Genomic DNA, 18,361 nt, shown 5'->3' on the forward strand with positions numbered 1-18,361 from the left:
AATGAACTACAAGCATTTATCAAAGCAGCTGGTACAGAAAACAGTTCCTAAGTATGTAAGATAAAACAGCTCACAAAACATTTGCCAAATTATTTTGAACAGTAATTCTGCAAAATCTCTGCTCATCCAACTGTGATGTGCATAATTCATTACGCGCTATATAATTACATACTCATAAATGTTGCATTCTATATTTTTAATACTAAACAGCTTTTCATGGTTACAGGAAACAACTACTTTGTGTGCAATTAGTATTCAGTACTAATGAATTTTACCATTTAAGACATGCAATAGACAAACACCTTTCACCAGTGAGTTAACTTCATTTGCCCTCATACATTGTTGTCCTTTCTGAAAGAAATTCATTCTTGCCTAGTATGGTGTTCTCCAGTAGTAGACTTGTTTTATCCAGAAAAAACTTGTGAAAGTAAAAAACGCCTCATAAAATATTCAACCAAGAATAATCACTGCAGTGGCATTCTGGAAAATCACTTCTAAAAGTAGATTTAGAGGAAACAGGATGTATTAGCTTGACTGTGTTATTTGCAATGTTACAGAAATATGAGAAATAGGAAATCAAAGCCCCACTCCCTGCCCCCCAGAACGAACCCCTGGCACAACAGACACAATAATATTACACAAGTAGGAAAAGCAGATCAGTTCTGAATATTTTTTGAAAGATGTGTCAGCTGTACTGCTGCCACCCTGAAGCTCTTCTGATTGATCTAGCTTTCCTCTGTACACTGCCAAGCAGTATCCTGTGCAAGTACCAGCCTTAAATAGCAACTTTGTTTAGGAGTTGCATGAACAAAGAGCTTGAAAGGGTTCAAATGCAGCACAGTTGCTGGTAGGCCAAATAAATTATATGCTTTCAGGTCTCCGTAACAGAGTGGCTGTAGTCAACATCTTGAATATTGCAGGTATTAGAAGATCGTATTTTTAATTATGATGTGCTCTACTCTTTCATATAATCACAGAATCCAGATTAGAAGGGACCTCAAGGATCATCTGGTCCAACCTTTCTAGACAAAGCATGAACTGAAAGCATGCTGTCAGCTGAAACAGAAAAAGAAATATGCTCAGACTCGGGTCTCCAAGTGAGGACAAGCCAGTGACCTTGCCCTTTCCTGCTCCTGCTTAGCTTTAGCAGGCTTTGTCTCAATTTTAAATATACTCTTAGAAAACGCAAGATATCAAAAAACAATGGGGCAGAAAATACAGAGAACTTTCTGCCAGCATCCATGTCTGGTTTTAAAACTTGACTGCTTTATAACATGACATCATCAACATGCCATGTCTAGCCTACAGTTTTAATTTTAGCTAATTAGACTTTGTTAGCAAATGCATTCAAAGAAACAGAGTTTTATATGTTAAATAGGTTAAAGCCCAGGAGCCAATAATACTGTTTGGTAGACAGGAATGCATATGAGACTATGGCTGGGAATATGGTAAACTAGCATATTTTCCTATCACCACCCACAATTTCTTTCACAAGGTTTGCTGTGTGATCACAAGGCTTTCCTTTTAATATTATTAGGAGTACTACTTGTAAATATTCACAAGGCACAGACCTGTTTTGCAGACAAAATGCCTTCAGGATGACATCAATTAGTAGCATTTTTTCCTGGAAGACACTTTCTGTGGCCAACGCTAGGATATGATGAAAAATGTTAATTGTGGGTAAGGTCAAATAACAGGATTATTATTAATAAAATGGAGCTGCACACTGAGCAAACAAGCAGACCCAATCTCACAAGGAGGTCAGTGGCTTCTTTGCGTTGCTGGGCAGCTCTAGGAATTTTATTCTTGCAGGAAGACAGGCTGACAGTAAACTGAACATTTTCTCACAGTTACAAGCTCAGCACCAACAAGAAGCATCTGGAATCAGGTTTCTGCGTCATGTAAAACCGTCTCTGTCTTTTTTCTGCTGCTGGATTTTGTCTGTAGCCTGAGCAAAAGCGTTGCTCCTGTCAGCACTACTCTTCTACTATTGTACCATAGAGTTTCAGCTTTAATGTTGCTCTGTTCGGTGACCTCCTTTATCTTCAGGCAGAAGACTTTTTAAACTTTAACTTTATTCATACTCTGGAGTATAATATTGAATAGCAATTATTTTAGAAAGAGGAAGCATGCATTTAAGTCACTCCAGCTTAAAGACTGAGAAACTTTCAGGTAAAGCAAACCTCAACATCTTGTAGCAAACCATAACAGTGTCATCAAATCACACTACTGTGCTTTTTGCATTCAGTGTTGCATGCAGATCCAGTCCCCAAAGCCCAGTTTGCTGCTTGCACTACTGAGTGCTGCATTCAAAACATAACTGGCTGAGAATGGGCAAATCTAAAAACATTCACACTCCAGTTTCACCTTTCTTGTCAATGGAAATTAAATATATCCCTGATTCAATTGTATAAACATTTTATTTAGGATATATTGAGATCTGAACTTGAGAAGAGAATCCAGTTCTGTTACGTGGTGCACTGAATATCCTTTGCATGGACTTAGGAAGCACGTTTAAAAAGATACTGCATATTACAGGTGTATATTTTAATGAAATACTGAAATTAATGAACTATTTAGTTTGTTTTTTAAATGACAGATAACAAGTTTATACTCTGACTGCTTCTAGCAACAGGTCATGCCAAAATATTTCTTTTCAGGATTTCTAATACCTTCCATTAAAGAAAACCTCAGAAATATATCAAGATGCCAAAAATAAAAATCCACTCCTTCAAGTCACTACTCAAGTTATTGCATATTCTCATTCTCTTGCATATGTGAAACAAATGCATTCTACCTACCTTCATTACAGTCACAACCATTTATTTAACAAAAAGGAAGGAACAGGCCAGAAGAACACCGCGAATCACAGAACAAACTATTGGTGGAAACCACTGTTTTCTCCCTTCACATTTCTACCCTATTTATATCTTCTACCTTCCTGCTTTGCTTTTATCCCTTCTAATCTCTGGGGTAAACTGATTCTGTGGTGTACTGCTATGTACAGGGTGGCACAGAGAACCAGAACAAGCTTTTGACTGGAAATCGGTTTCCAGGGCTTGCAGGATTTGTAGACCTACCAGGAGACACTGTCCTGTGTAATAGTGAACATATATGTAATTATCATATCAAACTTAATATCAAACAGGGGAAGTTTAGATTGGATCTAAGGTGGAAGTTGTTTACTGTGAGGGTAAACACCAGATGGGTTGCCCAAGGAAACTGTGAATGCTCCATTCCTGGCAGTGTTCAAGGCCAGGTTGGACAGAGCCTTGGGTGACATGGTCTAGTGTGAGGTGTCCCTGCCCATGGCAGAGGGGTTGGAACTAGATTATCTTAAGGTCCTTTCCAACCCTAACTATTCTATGATTCCATATATGCTTTTTAAAATATTACCACTCCAAATCCTGATTCACGTTCTACAGAAATAATGTGAATGGCTAATATTAAAGAACTGATATATAAATCAATTGAACCAGCATATAAAAGCCGCACCAGTATTATATAATTGTCTATGGTCTTACAGGAAAGCAACCTCACTGCCGGATGCACAAAGCTGACTCATTTCTTTATCTCTCTGTCCAGTTGCAGTCACAAGGGAAAATACAATTGTTCTTATCAGGGTAACATTCTGACTAGTTTCCTCTGAAGCTAAGAAAAGTATTTCATTGCACGTAAGATGTGTCAATAGAGCACCCTCTTGCATTAGCAATACAGCATTACAGGATAGTGACCAGTATAAACAGAATACTTCGTCTCCTTTGAATTCTAATTTTACATTGTCATACATCCCTTTACTCCATCTGTTAGGGAACACAGAATAAAAACATTTCAGCTGTAAGAAAAGTACTTTTTCTTTTTAACCAGTTTCCAGATTCTTGCTCTCCTTCCTTTAAAAGGACGAATCACACCACTTCAGATTCATATCTCCAGGACAGCTGCCATAATACATTTCCCCAAAGCTTCACAGAGCCACATTAAGTGGGGTTTTTTTGTTCTCTTGGTAATGTATTTTTTCTCTTCTTTAGGTAACTAATAGTAAGAATTTCATTTACAGCAGCAAACTGTCTCCTCTGAACCCATACTGGTCAATTTGGTAAAGCTGTTCTTTAGCCTAGAGTGCAGCAAGCAGCTTATTAAGTGATCTTTTTATCTCCTTGCTCCTGTTCTGGAAACAGGAGTTAGTAGAGAAAGGATGTGCTTTGCTGCTTGTTTCCTAAGGGACTTCACAGGGCTTTTTGAAATGCCCAAGAAAGCACCAGGCATAGTTAAGCACATATTATTAATTAATTTTTTTAATTAGAAATAAGGGAGAAGCAGTTTTGTTCCCATTTTGTTTAAATGTGGAGCCATTCCCACCTGACTCCTTCCCTTTAGTTTACAGAGAAAAAAAGGCCCCCTCTGAAAACTTACTTTCATTGTATAACCTGAGCATAAATGAGAAAATGTGTTTCTAAAATTAAAGGAAGACTAAATTAGTAAATTAAAAAAATTATTTTTAGCTTTTCTCCAGTTGAAAAATCAAACAAATTTAACGAGATTAATGCTCATTGGCAGCTTCCAAGTCATCCCTTCCTTTTCTTAATGTTTTCATCATATTGCTTCCACTTTCTGACACTTCTTGGTGAATGTGCTTACAACTACATCACTCCCTCTCAGATCCAATTCTCATGCTTGTTAACAGATGTTATCTTTCTCGAAAAGAAAAATCTCTTTTAGCTGGGTCAGTGAGAGTTTATTCAGACCCTTTTGACCTGTGACTCCTGCTAGAACTGGACCCTCCACTCTAGTAGAAGTTTAAAAAGACAGAGCGAGAGAGAGTGATAAATGGCTTTTTCTTTAGCTGACTATGTATTTATCTGGTACAGGTTGCCCAAAGAAGTAGTAAATGCTCCATGTTGACAGTGTTCAAGGCCAGGCTGGACAGAGCCTTGGGCAACGTGGTCTAGTGTAAGACATCCCTGCAGGGAATTTAAAAGAAACAGGGTAAAATTAAAAACATGCTTTGCATCTCCTGAATGCCTCTGTTTCCTCTTCAGTAGGCAGGAGCCTTGCTTCAGCAAAAGATTTCAAGTTCTTCAAAGCAAAGTTACTTAACCCATAAATGTTTCCTGGGTATTGATTCAATCATGTAGTTGAAATAGGGTATGAATGATCTTGTTGGATCAGTATCTAGGAAATACAGATATTCAGCAGCCTAGTGTCAAGCTTAGAAAATTCAGTCCCACACTTTCATTAAATTTCGTTAGATTTTAATATATGAAAATAAAATTATTTGTCAAAGCTTGCAAAAAATAAATTGCATTCACTTTAATTTTTCTTTAAAAGTGAATCAACAAAGTTTATATAATTTTTATAACAACCAGAAAGGAACTAGCATTCTTAATTTTAATTTGGTGGTTTGCAAGTAATTGGCAATAAAGTTTGATTTACTTCCTAGTTTTTCTTTCACAGCAGAGATAAAACTTTTTAATATATTATAGCAGGCTTGTCCTTCACAACAGACCCACTTTCCAGTTCACATAAAAGCGAGTCTTAAATCCAGCAATGCATAACTAAGCAAAACTTAACTGAAGTCCATTCCCAAAAAACACTGACATAAATGATTAACTTTGACACAAGGAATGCTGTAAGGTGTTCTGAGGCAAAATACCTTTAATGCACAGAAGATGTGACCATGACTTCAGCTGTGCAAAAGCCTTCTGCTTCTATAAAACAAAGATGGGTATTTCATACTTTCCCAAGACTTTTCTTAATGAAATATCCCACTAACTTCTGCGGTCTTTTCTGATACTCCACAAGTACATCATGTGAGCTACTAATCTGATCCCCTTCAAGCCGATCCAGAAGAGTGACACACACTACAGCAGCTAGAAATTAAAAGAGAGTATTAATTAGGAATAACATTCTGGCACTTCTACAGTTCAAGATCATAAACATTTGAACAAACAGCTAGAATATTGGAAATGTGAGAGAACAAACCCAAAACACAGCATGCAGTACCACAAGATGCTTTGGGACTAGCATCCTTTGGGTGATATAAAAAAGTTAAAGATTAAGACAACTGATTGCTATACTAGTAAAGCAAGAGCTCTCAGGTAGCTGAAGATACCTGTATTATGATTCTTATGTTTTCCTGGGTAGAAATTATATTTCACAAGTACCCAGGACTTGACTGGTAAACAGCAACACTATTCTAGCAGGTGTAGTTACAGGCCTCTGCTATCTACCAGATCCCTGCACTGTAGATACCACTCCTCAGGAGCCAGCAGATGAGCCACTTTGACATTCATAGATGGGGAGCACTGCAAGTATATAAGGATCTCATGGGTCATCTCAGGCTCATCTGCTGCCTTTTGGTGATCAAAGCCCCAAAGGTACTATCCCTCCTCCTTTTACTCAAGCTGAGCCCTTCTGTACCTGGGATTTCTGCTAGTGACAATTTACAGAGCACAAGCAGTAATAGATATTAAAGACCTGCAAAGCAGAGACAGCAAAAAGGACCAGGCTCCCTAATGACTCAATAATAGCATGAGTTGGTTCTTTTTGGTCACTCTCAGGTCAGTAAGAAACGAAGATGCTTGAAATAACTGTTGGCCTTTTTGCTTCTTTTTCTTTTCATCCTCCTTGAGTTTAAGGAAGTTTAAGAAACACTGGTGTTTTAAACTAGGAGACTTCTTGCCAAGAGAAGTGAATTCTTTGCCAAGGAAAGTGAGAGAGGACAGTTAACACGGTAAATAGAAAGGCACTGCATTAAATTATTTGTAATTGCTTGTTTGGTAATTATTTTTTTTCCCCATAATCTTTCCTGAAAATTAGTTAGCTCATGTAAAAAAATTAAAATCTCTGTTTATGATTAGGAATGGTTTATTCATAATGCTGCTGAGAGTCTTCAACTGTTTAAGAATTAAAGCTGTAAGTCTACACAAAATACTCACATTTTCAATTTTCTTATTAAATTATAGAAAGTGATATTAGTGTTATGTATATGAGAATCACCCCATTGCCTAAGTTAACCAGTTGCTTCCTCTGAACTTCAACAACTAACTGAAGAAAACAAATTAATACTATAGGATAATTAGGTACTTTAATTATTTGTGTGCTTGCCTTCGGCTGGAATAGCAAATGACAGAATTAAACTGTGTAGAAACTACGTGAGGAAGTTTGCATAAATTATGAATACATATGATACAAATGAAACAATCATAGCAACAAAACTATAACAAGGATTGATTTTTTTTATATGCAGAAGGTACATTAACAACTCATTCACAGTTTTTACCACAAACCCCCTGCAATGCAAAAAAACTTTCTGTAACTTGAATAAAGTGACTTTAAGTTAGTTTACCTTTAACACCACTGAGATTACACATTGCAGCAAAAACGGAAGACTCCATCTCTATGTTCCTGACACCAGAATCATAAGCTTCCTTCAAATATTGCAGTTTCTCTTCTTCACTGTATAAGCAGATTGCACCATCCAACCTGCCTTGTCCTACAAAGTAATTTTGTAGGAATTTTTAGTGTGATGAAGTCACAGAACAATTTGTTTCTAAAACACATAATTATTGCAGTTTCCCCTATACATTGTCCAGCTTTTACTAGCACTCTCCATTTTAATTCTCAAGACAAACAGGACAAAGTGATTGTCAGCTATTCCTAGAGCTTCTACATATTACCTGTATTTTTTGTAATGTGAATACTAACAATTTAATTAGTCTTCTCCAGCTTAAATTCTCAAATTCATAAATGGGAAAATATAAGTAGTGGATTCCCCCACTTTCAACATGAGTCAAAATTCATCAACAAACTTTAAGCTATATGAAAACTATATGCACTTTTTCTATGTTTATTCATTGTTTAGAAGAACCGTCAGCCTTGAAAATGCTTTCCTGATGCTACCTTAAAAGCTGACCATTTTATTAGTTTCAGACTCTCTAAGGTAAGAGATGAAGAAAATCTTAAGCTAATTAGCTAATACTATTACAGGGGTTTTGAGACAAATTATTAAAATTGCTCAAGAATAAGACAGAGAAAAGAGTGGCAGCATATGCACAGTAAAGTTAAATTAGTTTTACCTCATACCTTCTTGTTTTCAGGAGATGTACTCCTAAATTAATGCCCGTGAGCTTGCCCTCAGTTTTTGCTGTATGAGTTAAAAACACTCCTGACACCTTTTTTTTAGCATTGCTTGCACCTGCGACTGGTGCTTAAGGAGACACACAAACTGACTATGTCTGCTTCTGAACAAGCCTGAGAACTATCATGAGGACCATGCGTTCCCTCTGCGTTGCACCTGTTGTCACCTACTCAGTAACACCTAGAGACAGAAGTACCAGGTGCCATCTACACTCTGCTCTCATAAGGCTTGAAAGATGTTTGTGAACAGGCTTGGGAAATCAGAAAAGCACCTGAGTATCTCCATGTTTATCCAAAGTAAGCCTTGGAGTTTTGCCCCTCCTACATGGCAGCACTGACACAACTCAGCAAAATATTGTCTTCAGCTATCTGATCATCACTTTTCTCAAAATGCACAATGGGAAACAAGTCCCAGCACTTCCTTTAGAAATATTTACTTTAGATACCTAACCAGTGTGAAACAAATGAGCAAAAACCCCCCAAACACTACCATTCCCTCCCCCAAATAAAAGAAGCCCAAAACAGCCACAAATAATTCTCACTCCTCTAACCCTCTTAGGATGCCTTGGTAAGCCACAGGAATTTTGTGGAAAACACACCTAACTGCCAAGTACATGAAAAGCGTGTATTAGACTATATGTATTTCAGAGGATCTATTGGAGGTGGGGGGAAATAAACTTCCATAAAATTAAAAATTTGATACAGCAAACTGCTAAGCACAATGTTTGATCTTAGGTGTAGGAAAAATAGGTTCATTGCGGTTGACAAGTCAGCTCAAAGTAGAGAATGTGTTCTGCTCAGTGAACAGGACCCTTAATGTTAATCATTACTCAATATTTAAAATAATACTGAAAATACTATTTGATATTCAACTGTTACTGCTTATCATTATACTTCTGTTAGTCTGTCACCAGTCTTACCTTCATAAAAATCCAAAGTGCACATTGTGTTTCCAATGACTGTATGGAATTGACCAATTTCTATACTGCACTGCATCAGTTCCTTAGTTAGCTGTTCATCTAGGTTTGTACTGCGAATTACAGTCTTTCCCAGGACAACCTGTTCAAACTGAGGCTTGAAGGTGGCATCTACAGACTCTCGAGTTATAACCACTGAGCCTGGGTCCAGACCTGCAGTGAAAATAAATATAGCTTCATAGTGTAGTTAATGCTTTGTTTCCACACACATAGAACACAAGTCTTGAGCCAATCCTGCTTCTTTTAAAAGCAGCAGATTTGCCCCTGAATTCACCAAGAGACTTTTTACGCATGCTTAGATGTTTTATTGCATTATTACAAATAATTTCTGAAATAATTAAATTTTACCTTTTTCACTCTATATTCTTTCTTATCTCATCTTTTTCATACAGGACAGAAATGTCTTCCTCCTCACAACGTCAGACCACTTAAGTGTGTTTTGCCCAGAGGCAGATACTGTTTTTTTCTTTCAAAATTATGGAAGAAAAATGATTCATCTCCTGCAGAAAATTGTTCTGACCATCAACTACTTACTTGTAGTGAGATGTTTTACTCTCCTACACACGATTTAGTTTGAAGAAAGAAAGAAGTCAAGAGGGGAAATACCTATTCCACCAGATGTGCCAATGCGAAAAATGGTTACGTTGGAACACTTGGCATGATACAGCAGCTTGATCAGCTCGTGCAACATGATTGCAATAGAAGGAATGCCCATACCATGCTGAAATGAAAGCAGAAATTCATATTCAGCATGCACGTAGACAAGACAAAATATATATGGAAGAAGGAGTGGGACTATCTCTTTCCTAATTACTTTTTTTCAGATGTCTCCTAACTCATTCTGACAAAACCCCTATGCTCTGGGCCTACGAAACAGAAAGCCTCACACTGGCTTTGGTAGACTCAGATGAAGCATAATATTTCTAAAAATCATGAATTATATAAAATACATACATTCTCGAAAGTATAAGCAGGGTCCTTTCCTAATGGCTGATAAATGCACTTTATCACAGAACTGTTCTTAAACACCAAAAACCTGAAGTGCTAATGAATAGTTAGGCTATTTATTTTTTCAAAGTACAGACATTGTGGTTTAGTCACAAAATTCAGCAAATGTAAGTTCACTTTAACTTGCATGATAAAGAAATAATTACAACTCAAAAGAGAGGGTGTAGGATGATACTACAGTTATGCAATTGAAGTATGCAATCGTATCAACAAATTAAAGGTGTGACATTATAAAATGCATATATGAGTTGGCAGCTCATGCATGCATTCCAAGTCCCATGGAATGCTACTCTTAAGTTATGTTAGCACACTGGACAATGCCACTGGATGTGATACAGCCAATTCTTCCGATATCCCACATACATCAAGTGAGTGACGTTTTTCCCCATATTATTCAGGACACTGAACAAGGGACGAGGCAATAGGAAGTCTACTCAAAAAATTTACAAGGTCATTCCTTTAACACCTCTGTGGTACATGGGAGGAAAAGGAGGCAAGAAAGGAATGAAGGTCTCTGAGATTTGCCCTCTCACAAAAAAAAGGGCTAAAAAAGAATCCTAAGTAGCTGAGTGCACTATTTTGAGCATTGCTGGTAGAAATGTGAAAACATGACTCCATCTACTAAGTGCTTAAAAGAAATATGCCTTCATACTTTCTACTTTGAACAGTATCACTGAAGTCTTCATCAGGAACTGCAGAGATAAGACAAGGGGTAATGAGTTTAAACTTAAATACAGGAAGTTCAGGTTAGATATGAGGAAGAAGTTCTTTACTGTGAGGGTGGTGAGGCACTGGAATGGGTTGCCCAGGGAAGTTGTGAATGCTCCATCCCTGGTGGTGTTCATGTCCAGGTTGGGCAGAGCCTTGGGTGACATGATTTAGCGTGAGGTGTTCCTGCCCATGGCAGGGGGGTTGGAACTAGATGATCTTAAGGTCCTTTCCAACCCTAAATATTCTATGATTCTACGATATGTGTCCCATAACTGAGTAAGTGAGGTACTTACACTGACAGATAAAACAGGTCCCACTTTGTACATTGCATAACGGTCGGTTCCTGCACAGATGTTAGGATAGTCACAACCAGGGCTCCCAAGCTCCAGTTCTTCAGCTATGTAGGCTATGAAAGCTTTCATCCGAGAAGGGCTACCTCCAACACATACAAACTGGGGTGGAGAGTATCCAACAAAACAAAATCAATTGCATGATTCACTATATCAAAGAACATGTAGAGATCAATATAAGGATGCAAACACCTTCAGATAACAGAACCAGATGTGATTCTTCTCATAAAAATTCTAAAAAGCCATGAAGAAAAACTGACAAAAAACCCACTTCTATATACCACTCAAATTCCTTCATCCTGTTTAAACTAGTAAAAGACAGCTACTGATTTGAAGGCCCCCCACAAAAGGGAAGTAAGAAACAATCATCCCAGATTTTGTTTGATATTGAAAGTGACAAGAACCCATAAAAGCTTATCCTCTTTCTATTCCCTCCTCATTTGGTGGTATGTTGACACATTTAGTCTCATTTTGAAGACAGCTACACTTCCACCTTCTATGGAAAAGCACTGGCTGGCTGAACGAAGCAACTGCCTTACCTTTACATCTCCAAACAATGCTGGAAAATCATGGGTACCAGTCCCAAGAGCAAAATGGTACAGGATGTCTTCTTCCATTTTCTCCAGGTGAGGGTTGCAGAGATGGACAAAATTCTCTCTGCCAGGACAACAGCATAGTGAAACATATAGAGTATAAACAAACCCCTGCATTGAATGGATGCTAACTTTGTTAAGTCAGGCAGTAAAAGTAGGGACATGCCACATCCACGTATGCCTGCACTGCATTCATGTACTGGTTCCTGATGCATTACTTTAAGGAAATCCTAAATTTTATGAACAACTTGCATCTCATAATAAATCACGATATTTAAAATTGCATTCATCACACAGGATGACATTGTTGAAGAAAAGCCCAGATGGTAGGATGCATTTGCAACAGTGCAACCTTTATCTTAAATAATCTTAAAGCTGTGAACCAGGGTGGGTGTTTATGGAGAGCAGAACAACTGGGAGCTGGACCAGGGAATATGCAGTAAGACACCTTTCTACACAGACAATCCTTAGCATTGTCTAATGCTAGGATCTGGAAGAGGTAAAAAGAATTTACTTCCTCCTAAGTTGTTTCCTATAAGTGAGACAGCTTTAAAAAAAAAACCCACCCTTTCTGAAGATCCAGGAAACAAGTCAAGGAGGGAAAACTGAATTCCTCAGCGTATGGTATTGCCTTCATGGAAAATTTGGTAATGGACTAACTAAGCAAGCTGAATTAATCATAAAATGTCTGCCTTCTGTGCTTGATGTTTTAAATTCAGTTGAAACAGGCAGGAAAGTCAATAATCATAAGCTTAAGCAAAATACTGGCCAATACTTCAAAGTAGTTTCCGAGACACGGAATCAAGCAATAAACATCTTTCACACACAGGAAGACGACTTAATAACTTAATGAAGGCTCACTTCAGTCACAACATGGCTCAGGAAATTCAAACTGCTTTGTCAGAGGAAACAAACAAAAGAGTTCACCTGGAGTTGATGCAAAAACTTGGTGGGACTTCACAGGAACTACTCTGAAGCCTACGCAGAGGTGTTCAGTGCTATTTGAGACAGTTTAGGTTATCTGGTCTGTCTTCTAATGCCTCTCCAGAAAGGCAGGACTTTTCTGTAGGTCCTACGTCTTATTTGTCAACCTTGCACAGGATGGATGGGTTATCTTAAGAAGGCTAAAATGGCCTAGATGCCCATACTGGGGTCACTGAACTGTTCCTCAGAAAGCGAAGGAAACAGCTACAACCCCAATATTCTCAGTATAACAGTTGTTTCTGTCCTTGAAATTCTCTCCCCAGTGTCAGTCACTATGGAGCAGCAGCTGCACAACCAAAGAAAGAGTTATCATCTCAATCCACCCTATTTGTCCCAGCCCACCACTACCACCTTCAGCACAGAAAAAGCAGCCCAACAAAGCAGGTGGGCTGCTAGCTCCTTTGGTAGCAATTCCTCTCCATCTTCCACATGCCCATTTGCTTCTCTCAAATCCTGCCTGAGGTGGAGCCAAAGGCTTCAGTTGCCTTTGTTCTTCCCTTTGAGAGACCTGTTTGACTACAGAAGAAATAAATAACAGGTTTGCGGCTCTCTGGAAAGGCACAGACAGCCCAAGAGTTTGCCAGCTCACACAAGCAGAATTCCCAGGCTGCTACTCTAAAATATTCTCCTCTTTGGTTCTGTGGGATTCTCTACCCATATTAAATGGGTCACTCACTAATGCAGATCTAATAGCTGGCTGTGATGTTTATTGGAACAGTTTTTATTTACAAATAGGATATGATTTGAAATCACTTTAAAATTTGTTCTCAGTCAAGCAAAAGAAATATTTCCTTCTTTATGAGAATACCAGCATCAAAGCTTCTCTCCAGGAAATAAATTAGGAAAAGGTGAGGCCTCTGTTAAAAGTACAGGGAAATTCATGTAGTATGTGCCAACACCACCATCCTCATGCCTGCCCTAAATACAGCTTCCTTCCTCAGCAGTGTCTGTATTTCACCTTTTTCATCTCATACCTTACCAGCAAAGCTTTCCAACCCACCACCCTGCAGCACCTAGCGGCTGTTACTAACTTGCACTGGTTATCTGCCCATCCAGATCTAACTGCAGACTTCGACCCTGGGGTAAAATGGGCAATAAAATAAGCATATCAACGTTTGTACATAGGACCAATACCATGAATTAACAGTAAAGGCAAAGTTTGACTGATAAAAATCTTTGGCCTGTAACCCTAAGGAGCAGACAATTCATTTCCCTTACGCTGTTATAAAGCTGATGTTTGAAACAAAACGCAAATATATGAGGGCTAAACATGCAAGCACGGTTTTACTAAAAGCAGCTTAAAATAAGGTTTACAGAAAAAGATTTCAATATTTGATTAAACTCCTGCAGCAGGTAGGTCTGGCCATATGCAGCAACCAAAGTCAACATTTCAACAGCTCACTGCATTAAAAAATAAATAAATAATAAAACCACACATCACCTATGTTTGGAAAAATTCACTGTCATAATAAATGAAAATAGCTAGCCAGCAAAGCCCACCGCATGGGCGTTTGTGGTTAAATCAGATAAAGACCCCATTTGTCAGAACAGTTTCTACTAGATACTTGATGTTATAATCAATATTTGTACTATAAACTTTATCTTAAACTAAATGAGTAATGAGTTTGGGGAGGAAGGTAAATATGAACATGGACAATTCATTTTCAAATCTTACTTTGAAGACTGTTCATCATCAGTTTTCTTCTTGTTTGGGATACCAGGAGCCATGTATGCTTATACCTAGAATTATATTTAAAAAATCAGATATAAAGTGCATCAGAATAGTCCCATACGTAAAGCTAGCATCATTAACAGTGAGACAAACCCTCTATATACGTGACGCTGTCATGAATATTAAACCCCCGAAATAACCCAGCCCCACTACAGCAAAATGAGTATCACCACCTTTAAACCACTAAAACTTGAACTAATCCCTTGCTAAGGTAACCCCCATCTCACTACTACTTCTGTTCTGTGCTATAAGCAACACCCGGCTCCTGAGCCAAAGAGAGGTAAGTCTCACAGCTAACTAAACAACCCACTTTCTTCTGTGCCTCCCACAATGACAGTGACTGCTGACCTAGTCTTAGCCCCTCTTCCACCTCTGCCTCCAGAAGGCTCTAAAGCTCATCTCCAACTGCCATATGCCTGAAACCTGAGTCAAAAGTACCTTAATCATAATATACTTTCCATTAAACTCCTCATACTGACCATAAGAGATTTTTATCTGCTCCAGTCTAAGGGCAAGGAAAGCTAAAACAAACCATGACTCCAAAAAGTCACAGCCCTTTATCAACTTTTTTCCTAATCCATTAACCTATACAATAAATCTTCTTTCTGCATACAAATAGGCAAATATATCACTGAAGCTTTGGTGTTGATACAATGACAAAATTGTAATTACAGAATGATTCATTTGTTGTTATTTTCAGAAGTGACTACAGCTACGTGCCAAAGTTGGTACTTTCTGGGAATGCCCTTAGAGAAAGTATTGAATCACAAATTCTGCTCTACCCTCCCTTATAAAAGGCCTGACAGCACATACACTGTAATACAGACAGGACTGTAATCCTTAAAAACTCCAGGATTACACTACAAGGAAATAGAAAGAAATCAGTCTTGCAACAGAATTACATAATATGTGAATTTTGAAAGAACTGAAAACCAAACAAGATTAACCTGAAGTCTGAGTGTTAAAAGCCACTGAATAATGGGAATGTATTAAAACTTTCAAGGACATTTTCTTCATTTAAAATGTCACCTTTATTAAACAGACCTAAACATCACATGTACTACACATACTAAACATATACTAGATTCCATGCTCAAGGAGGTAAACTATAAAAGTCACATTTAGAATCATTATGCATCCTCGTGGTCATAGGATTAATCAGTTCCCACAGGGCATCACTATTATACCACATGCATCACAGGAAAAATGCATCATTTGTCCCAAGAAAAGTACAGTGCCGGGAGTGCTAATAACAAGGAGTTATCAGATAAGAAGAAACAGCAAAATGCTTTTTATGTACCTAGATGATAACTGGCTGCAAACAAACCAAGGATATTTATTCAGCTGCTCTTAACAGCATTAAGCAACCACATAATTTTTAACAGTGTTCTTGGTTCTGTAGTGCGCTAAGTAACAATGTACTTCAAGAAAATCTGACAGCAAAGTTCTGACAGTGCACAGGTGCAGGGTACCCTCTCCAGCAGCACCCAACCAGAGACGCCTTGGCAGGAACAGCAGAAAGGAGCAAGCATAACTCAGTTTTCCCACGGCAGACCCTTCCGGCCATCACACACAGACCAACAGGCACCCGATTACCATAAAGCCGTAAAACTCTCACACTGCCTATACAAATGGAGATTTTTATAGACATGACAAAACTTCCAGCAGCCATCCTCCATCAGACTGATGCTCAAGAATAATGCGCTCCCAGCAGGATGCAGCACAAGAAAGGGCATGGCCTGCTTCAACATGTGTGTGACTACTCTGCCCAGTGATTCAAAACCGGGCAGAATCCACTGTATCTCATTACACACACACACACACACACACACACACACACACACACTATTGTTTTGTTTCACGGTGGTGGTTTGGGTTTTTGTTTTGTTTGTTGGTTGGTTTTGTCCGGTTGCTTTTTTTCTTTAGGAAAGTCTCAGTTAGCAGTATCTTTAAGGAAAAGTAGTGTTAGGTTAGCGTTGGTCCATCAGGTTAGCGTTGATCCATCATTAGAAAACCTGAAGAGCCACTGCAAAACTGTTTTCTGCCCTGAGCGTCCCTCATCGAGGCTATGCATGCAATGACAGCTCGCTCCCGACGCCCATCACTTACTTCCAGCCGGCTTCCTGCCCCGCGGGCAGCTCCCATCCACCCAATCTCGGAAAAACGGCACCACCGAACCTCCCACCCCACCAGACCTCTGTCCCCACCGCCCTCAACCACCGCTTCCCCGGCACCGGTCGTATCCTCCCCGCCCCCGAACGGCACTCGGGGTTCCGCCGCTACCCGCACGCGGGGGATCCGGTGACCGGCGGCTGGCGGGGCTCGGCTGAGCTCTCACCTGGGGCAGCGGAGGCACCGCTGTGAACCGCAGCTCTCTCTCGGCGCACCCGGTCGGGCTGCGGGGTGCGCTGGCCGACCCACCTTCCAGCAGCGGCGGGCGGAACGGCACGGTGCGGCACGGTAGGGCACAGCACGGCACAACACCGTCCGCCCCGCCCCGGGCGGAGCCCGCAGCACCGGGCGCGGTTAACTCTCGGCGCGCCGGCAGCCCGCGGCGGAGCGCGGCTCGGACATCAGTAAGGGGCTGGCCGCGGTCTGCCTCGAGGCGGCGAGGACGATGTGATAATACACATATACATACGGTAAGCACGTGCTGGCAACCCCGAGGAGCACAGTCAGGTTGTGTGGATGTCGGTGTCTATACCGGTCTTTCTACATGTATATTCATACGGTCTGTAAGTGCTCTTCTTTTTCTAGTGCCTTGGTATGGCAAAAAACACGTGGTGAGAAAAGAGCACAGACTGCTGCTAACAGACTAGACTCTTTCAGCTGGAAGGGACCTACAATGATCTAATCCAAGTGCCTGCACAGGGGTGACAAAGCTAAAGCATGTTGTTAAGGGCATTGTTCAAATGCCACTGACAGGCTTGGGGCACTGAATGCCCCTCAGGCACAACTTGTTCCAGTGTTTGACCACTCACTAAAGAAATGCTTCCTAATGTCCAATCTGAACCTCTCCTGGTGTATCTCTGAAGAATTCCTACATGTCTTCTCACTGGATCCCAGGCAGAAGAGCACAGCACCTCCCTCTCCACTCTCCCTCCTCGGGGAGCTGTAGAGAGCAACGATTTTGCCCCTCAGCCCCCTTTTCTCCACACTAGACAAGCTCAAAGTCCTTTGCTGCTCCTCACAGGACATGCTTTACAGCCTTTCAACCAGCTTTGTTGCCCTCCTCTGGATGCCTTCAAGGACCTTCGTATCCTTCTTAAGTTGTGGGGCAGAGAACTGCTCCCAGAACTCAAGGTGAGGCTGCACCAACACAATACAGCGGGATCATCACCTCTCTTGACCATGCTGTCATGCTGTGTTGGATGCACCCCAGGATGCAGTTTGCCCTCTGCACTGCCAGGACTCACTGCTGACTCATGTTTGTGAGCCTGCTGCTGACCAGCACCCCCAGATCCCTTTCTGCAGCACTGCTCTCGAGCCATTTCTCTCCCCATTTATACTTGTGCCCAGTGTTACTCTGTCCTAAGTGCAAAACCCAGCATTTCAACCTGTTAAATTTCACCCTATAAATCATTGCCCAATGCTCTGACCTATCTAGATCCTTCTGCAACGCCTCTTGTCCCTCAAGAGAGTCATCAGCATATTTGGCAATGGTGCATTCAACTCTTGCATCCAGAGCATTGATAAATGTATTGAACACCTCTGGTTACAGTCACCACCCAGGTGTAGCCACATTCACTACAACTCTTGGTGCTCTGCCCTTCAGCTTTCCATCCCAGCACTCCAGTCATGGGACTCACTCCACCAAGTCTCTAATACCAATGATAACATAGATCTGGGAGCTGACCAACACTTCCA

At 40.1% G+C, this 18,361-nt stretch overlaps 1 protein-coding gene across 3 annotated transcripts; it reads right to left on the bottom strand.

The window, feature by feature from the left end:
* Window positions 1-5,230: 5,230 nt before the first annotated feature.
* On the bottom strand, window positions 5,231-16,876 carry UPP1 (uridine phosphorylase 1). Of its 3 annotated transcripts, none has more exons than XM_061369649.1 (8): window positions 16,833-16,876; window positions 14,438-14,502; window positions 11,725-11,842; window positions 11,129-11,287; window positions 9,723-9,837; window positions 9,060-9,269; window positions 7,349-7,495; window positions 5,231-5,870 (listed from the first exon to the last, which is right to left on the bottom strand). In XM_061369649.1, the coding sequence occupies exons 2-8, from the start codon at window positions 14,488-14,490 to the stop codon at window positions 5,731-5,733; spliced, it is 942 nt and encodes a 313-aa protein (XP_061225633.1). In that variant the 5' UTR covers window positions 14,491-14,502; window positions 16,833-16,876; the 3' UTR covers window positions 5,231-5,730. The 3 variants fall into 3 exon arrangements, with proteins under 3 accessions (XP_061225633.1, XP_061225635.1, XP_061225634.1); XM_061369651.1 differs by lacking the exon at window positions 16,833-16,876 and adding an exon at window positions 16,760-16,817; XM_061369650.1 differs by lacking the exon at window positions 16,833-16,876 and adding an exon at window positions 16,604-16,669.
* Window positions 16,877-18,361: the final 1,485 nt, after the last annotated feature.

Source organism: Neopsephotus bourkii, unplaced genomic scaffold (assembly GCF_033783945.1).
Source record: "Neopsephotus bourkii isolate Nb327-2 ecotype Australia unplaced genomic scaffold, CSIRO-AGI_Nbou_v1 NB_1508, whole genome shotgun sequence".
Taxonomy (NCBI): Eukaryota; Metazoa; Chordata; class Aves; order Psittaciformes; family Psittacidae; genus Neopsephotus; species Neopsephotus bourkii.

Bases quoted from the DNA above. Each gene is read 5' to 3' on its own strand.
- UPP1 (XM_061369649.1), bottom strand. From the start codon at position 14,490: ATGGCTCCTGGTATCCCAAACAAGAAGAAAACTGATGATGAACAGTCT. The intron at 11,288-11,724 runs GTAAGGCAGTTG...TCTCCACCCCAG, and splicing joins CATTGTTTGGAGATGTAAAG to TTTGTATGTGTTGGAGGTAG. The intron at 9,270-9,722 runs GTATTTCCCCTC...TTTTCACTGCAG, and splicing joins TGGCACATCTGGTGGAATAG to GTCTGGACCCAGGCTCAGTG.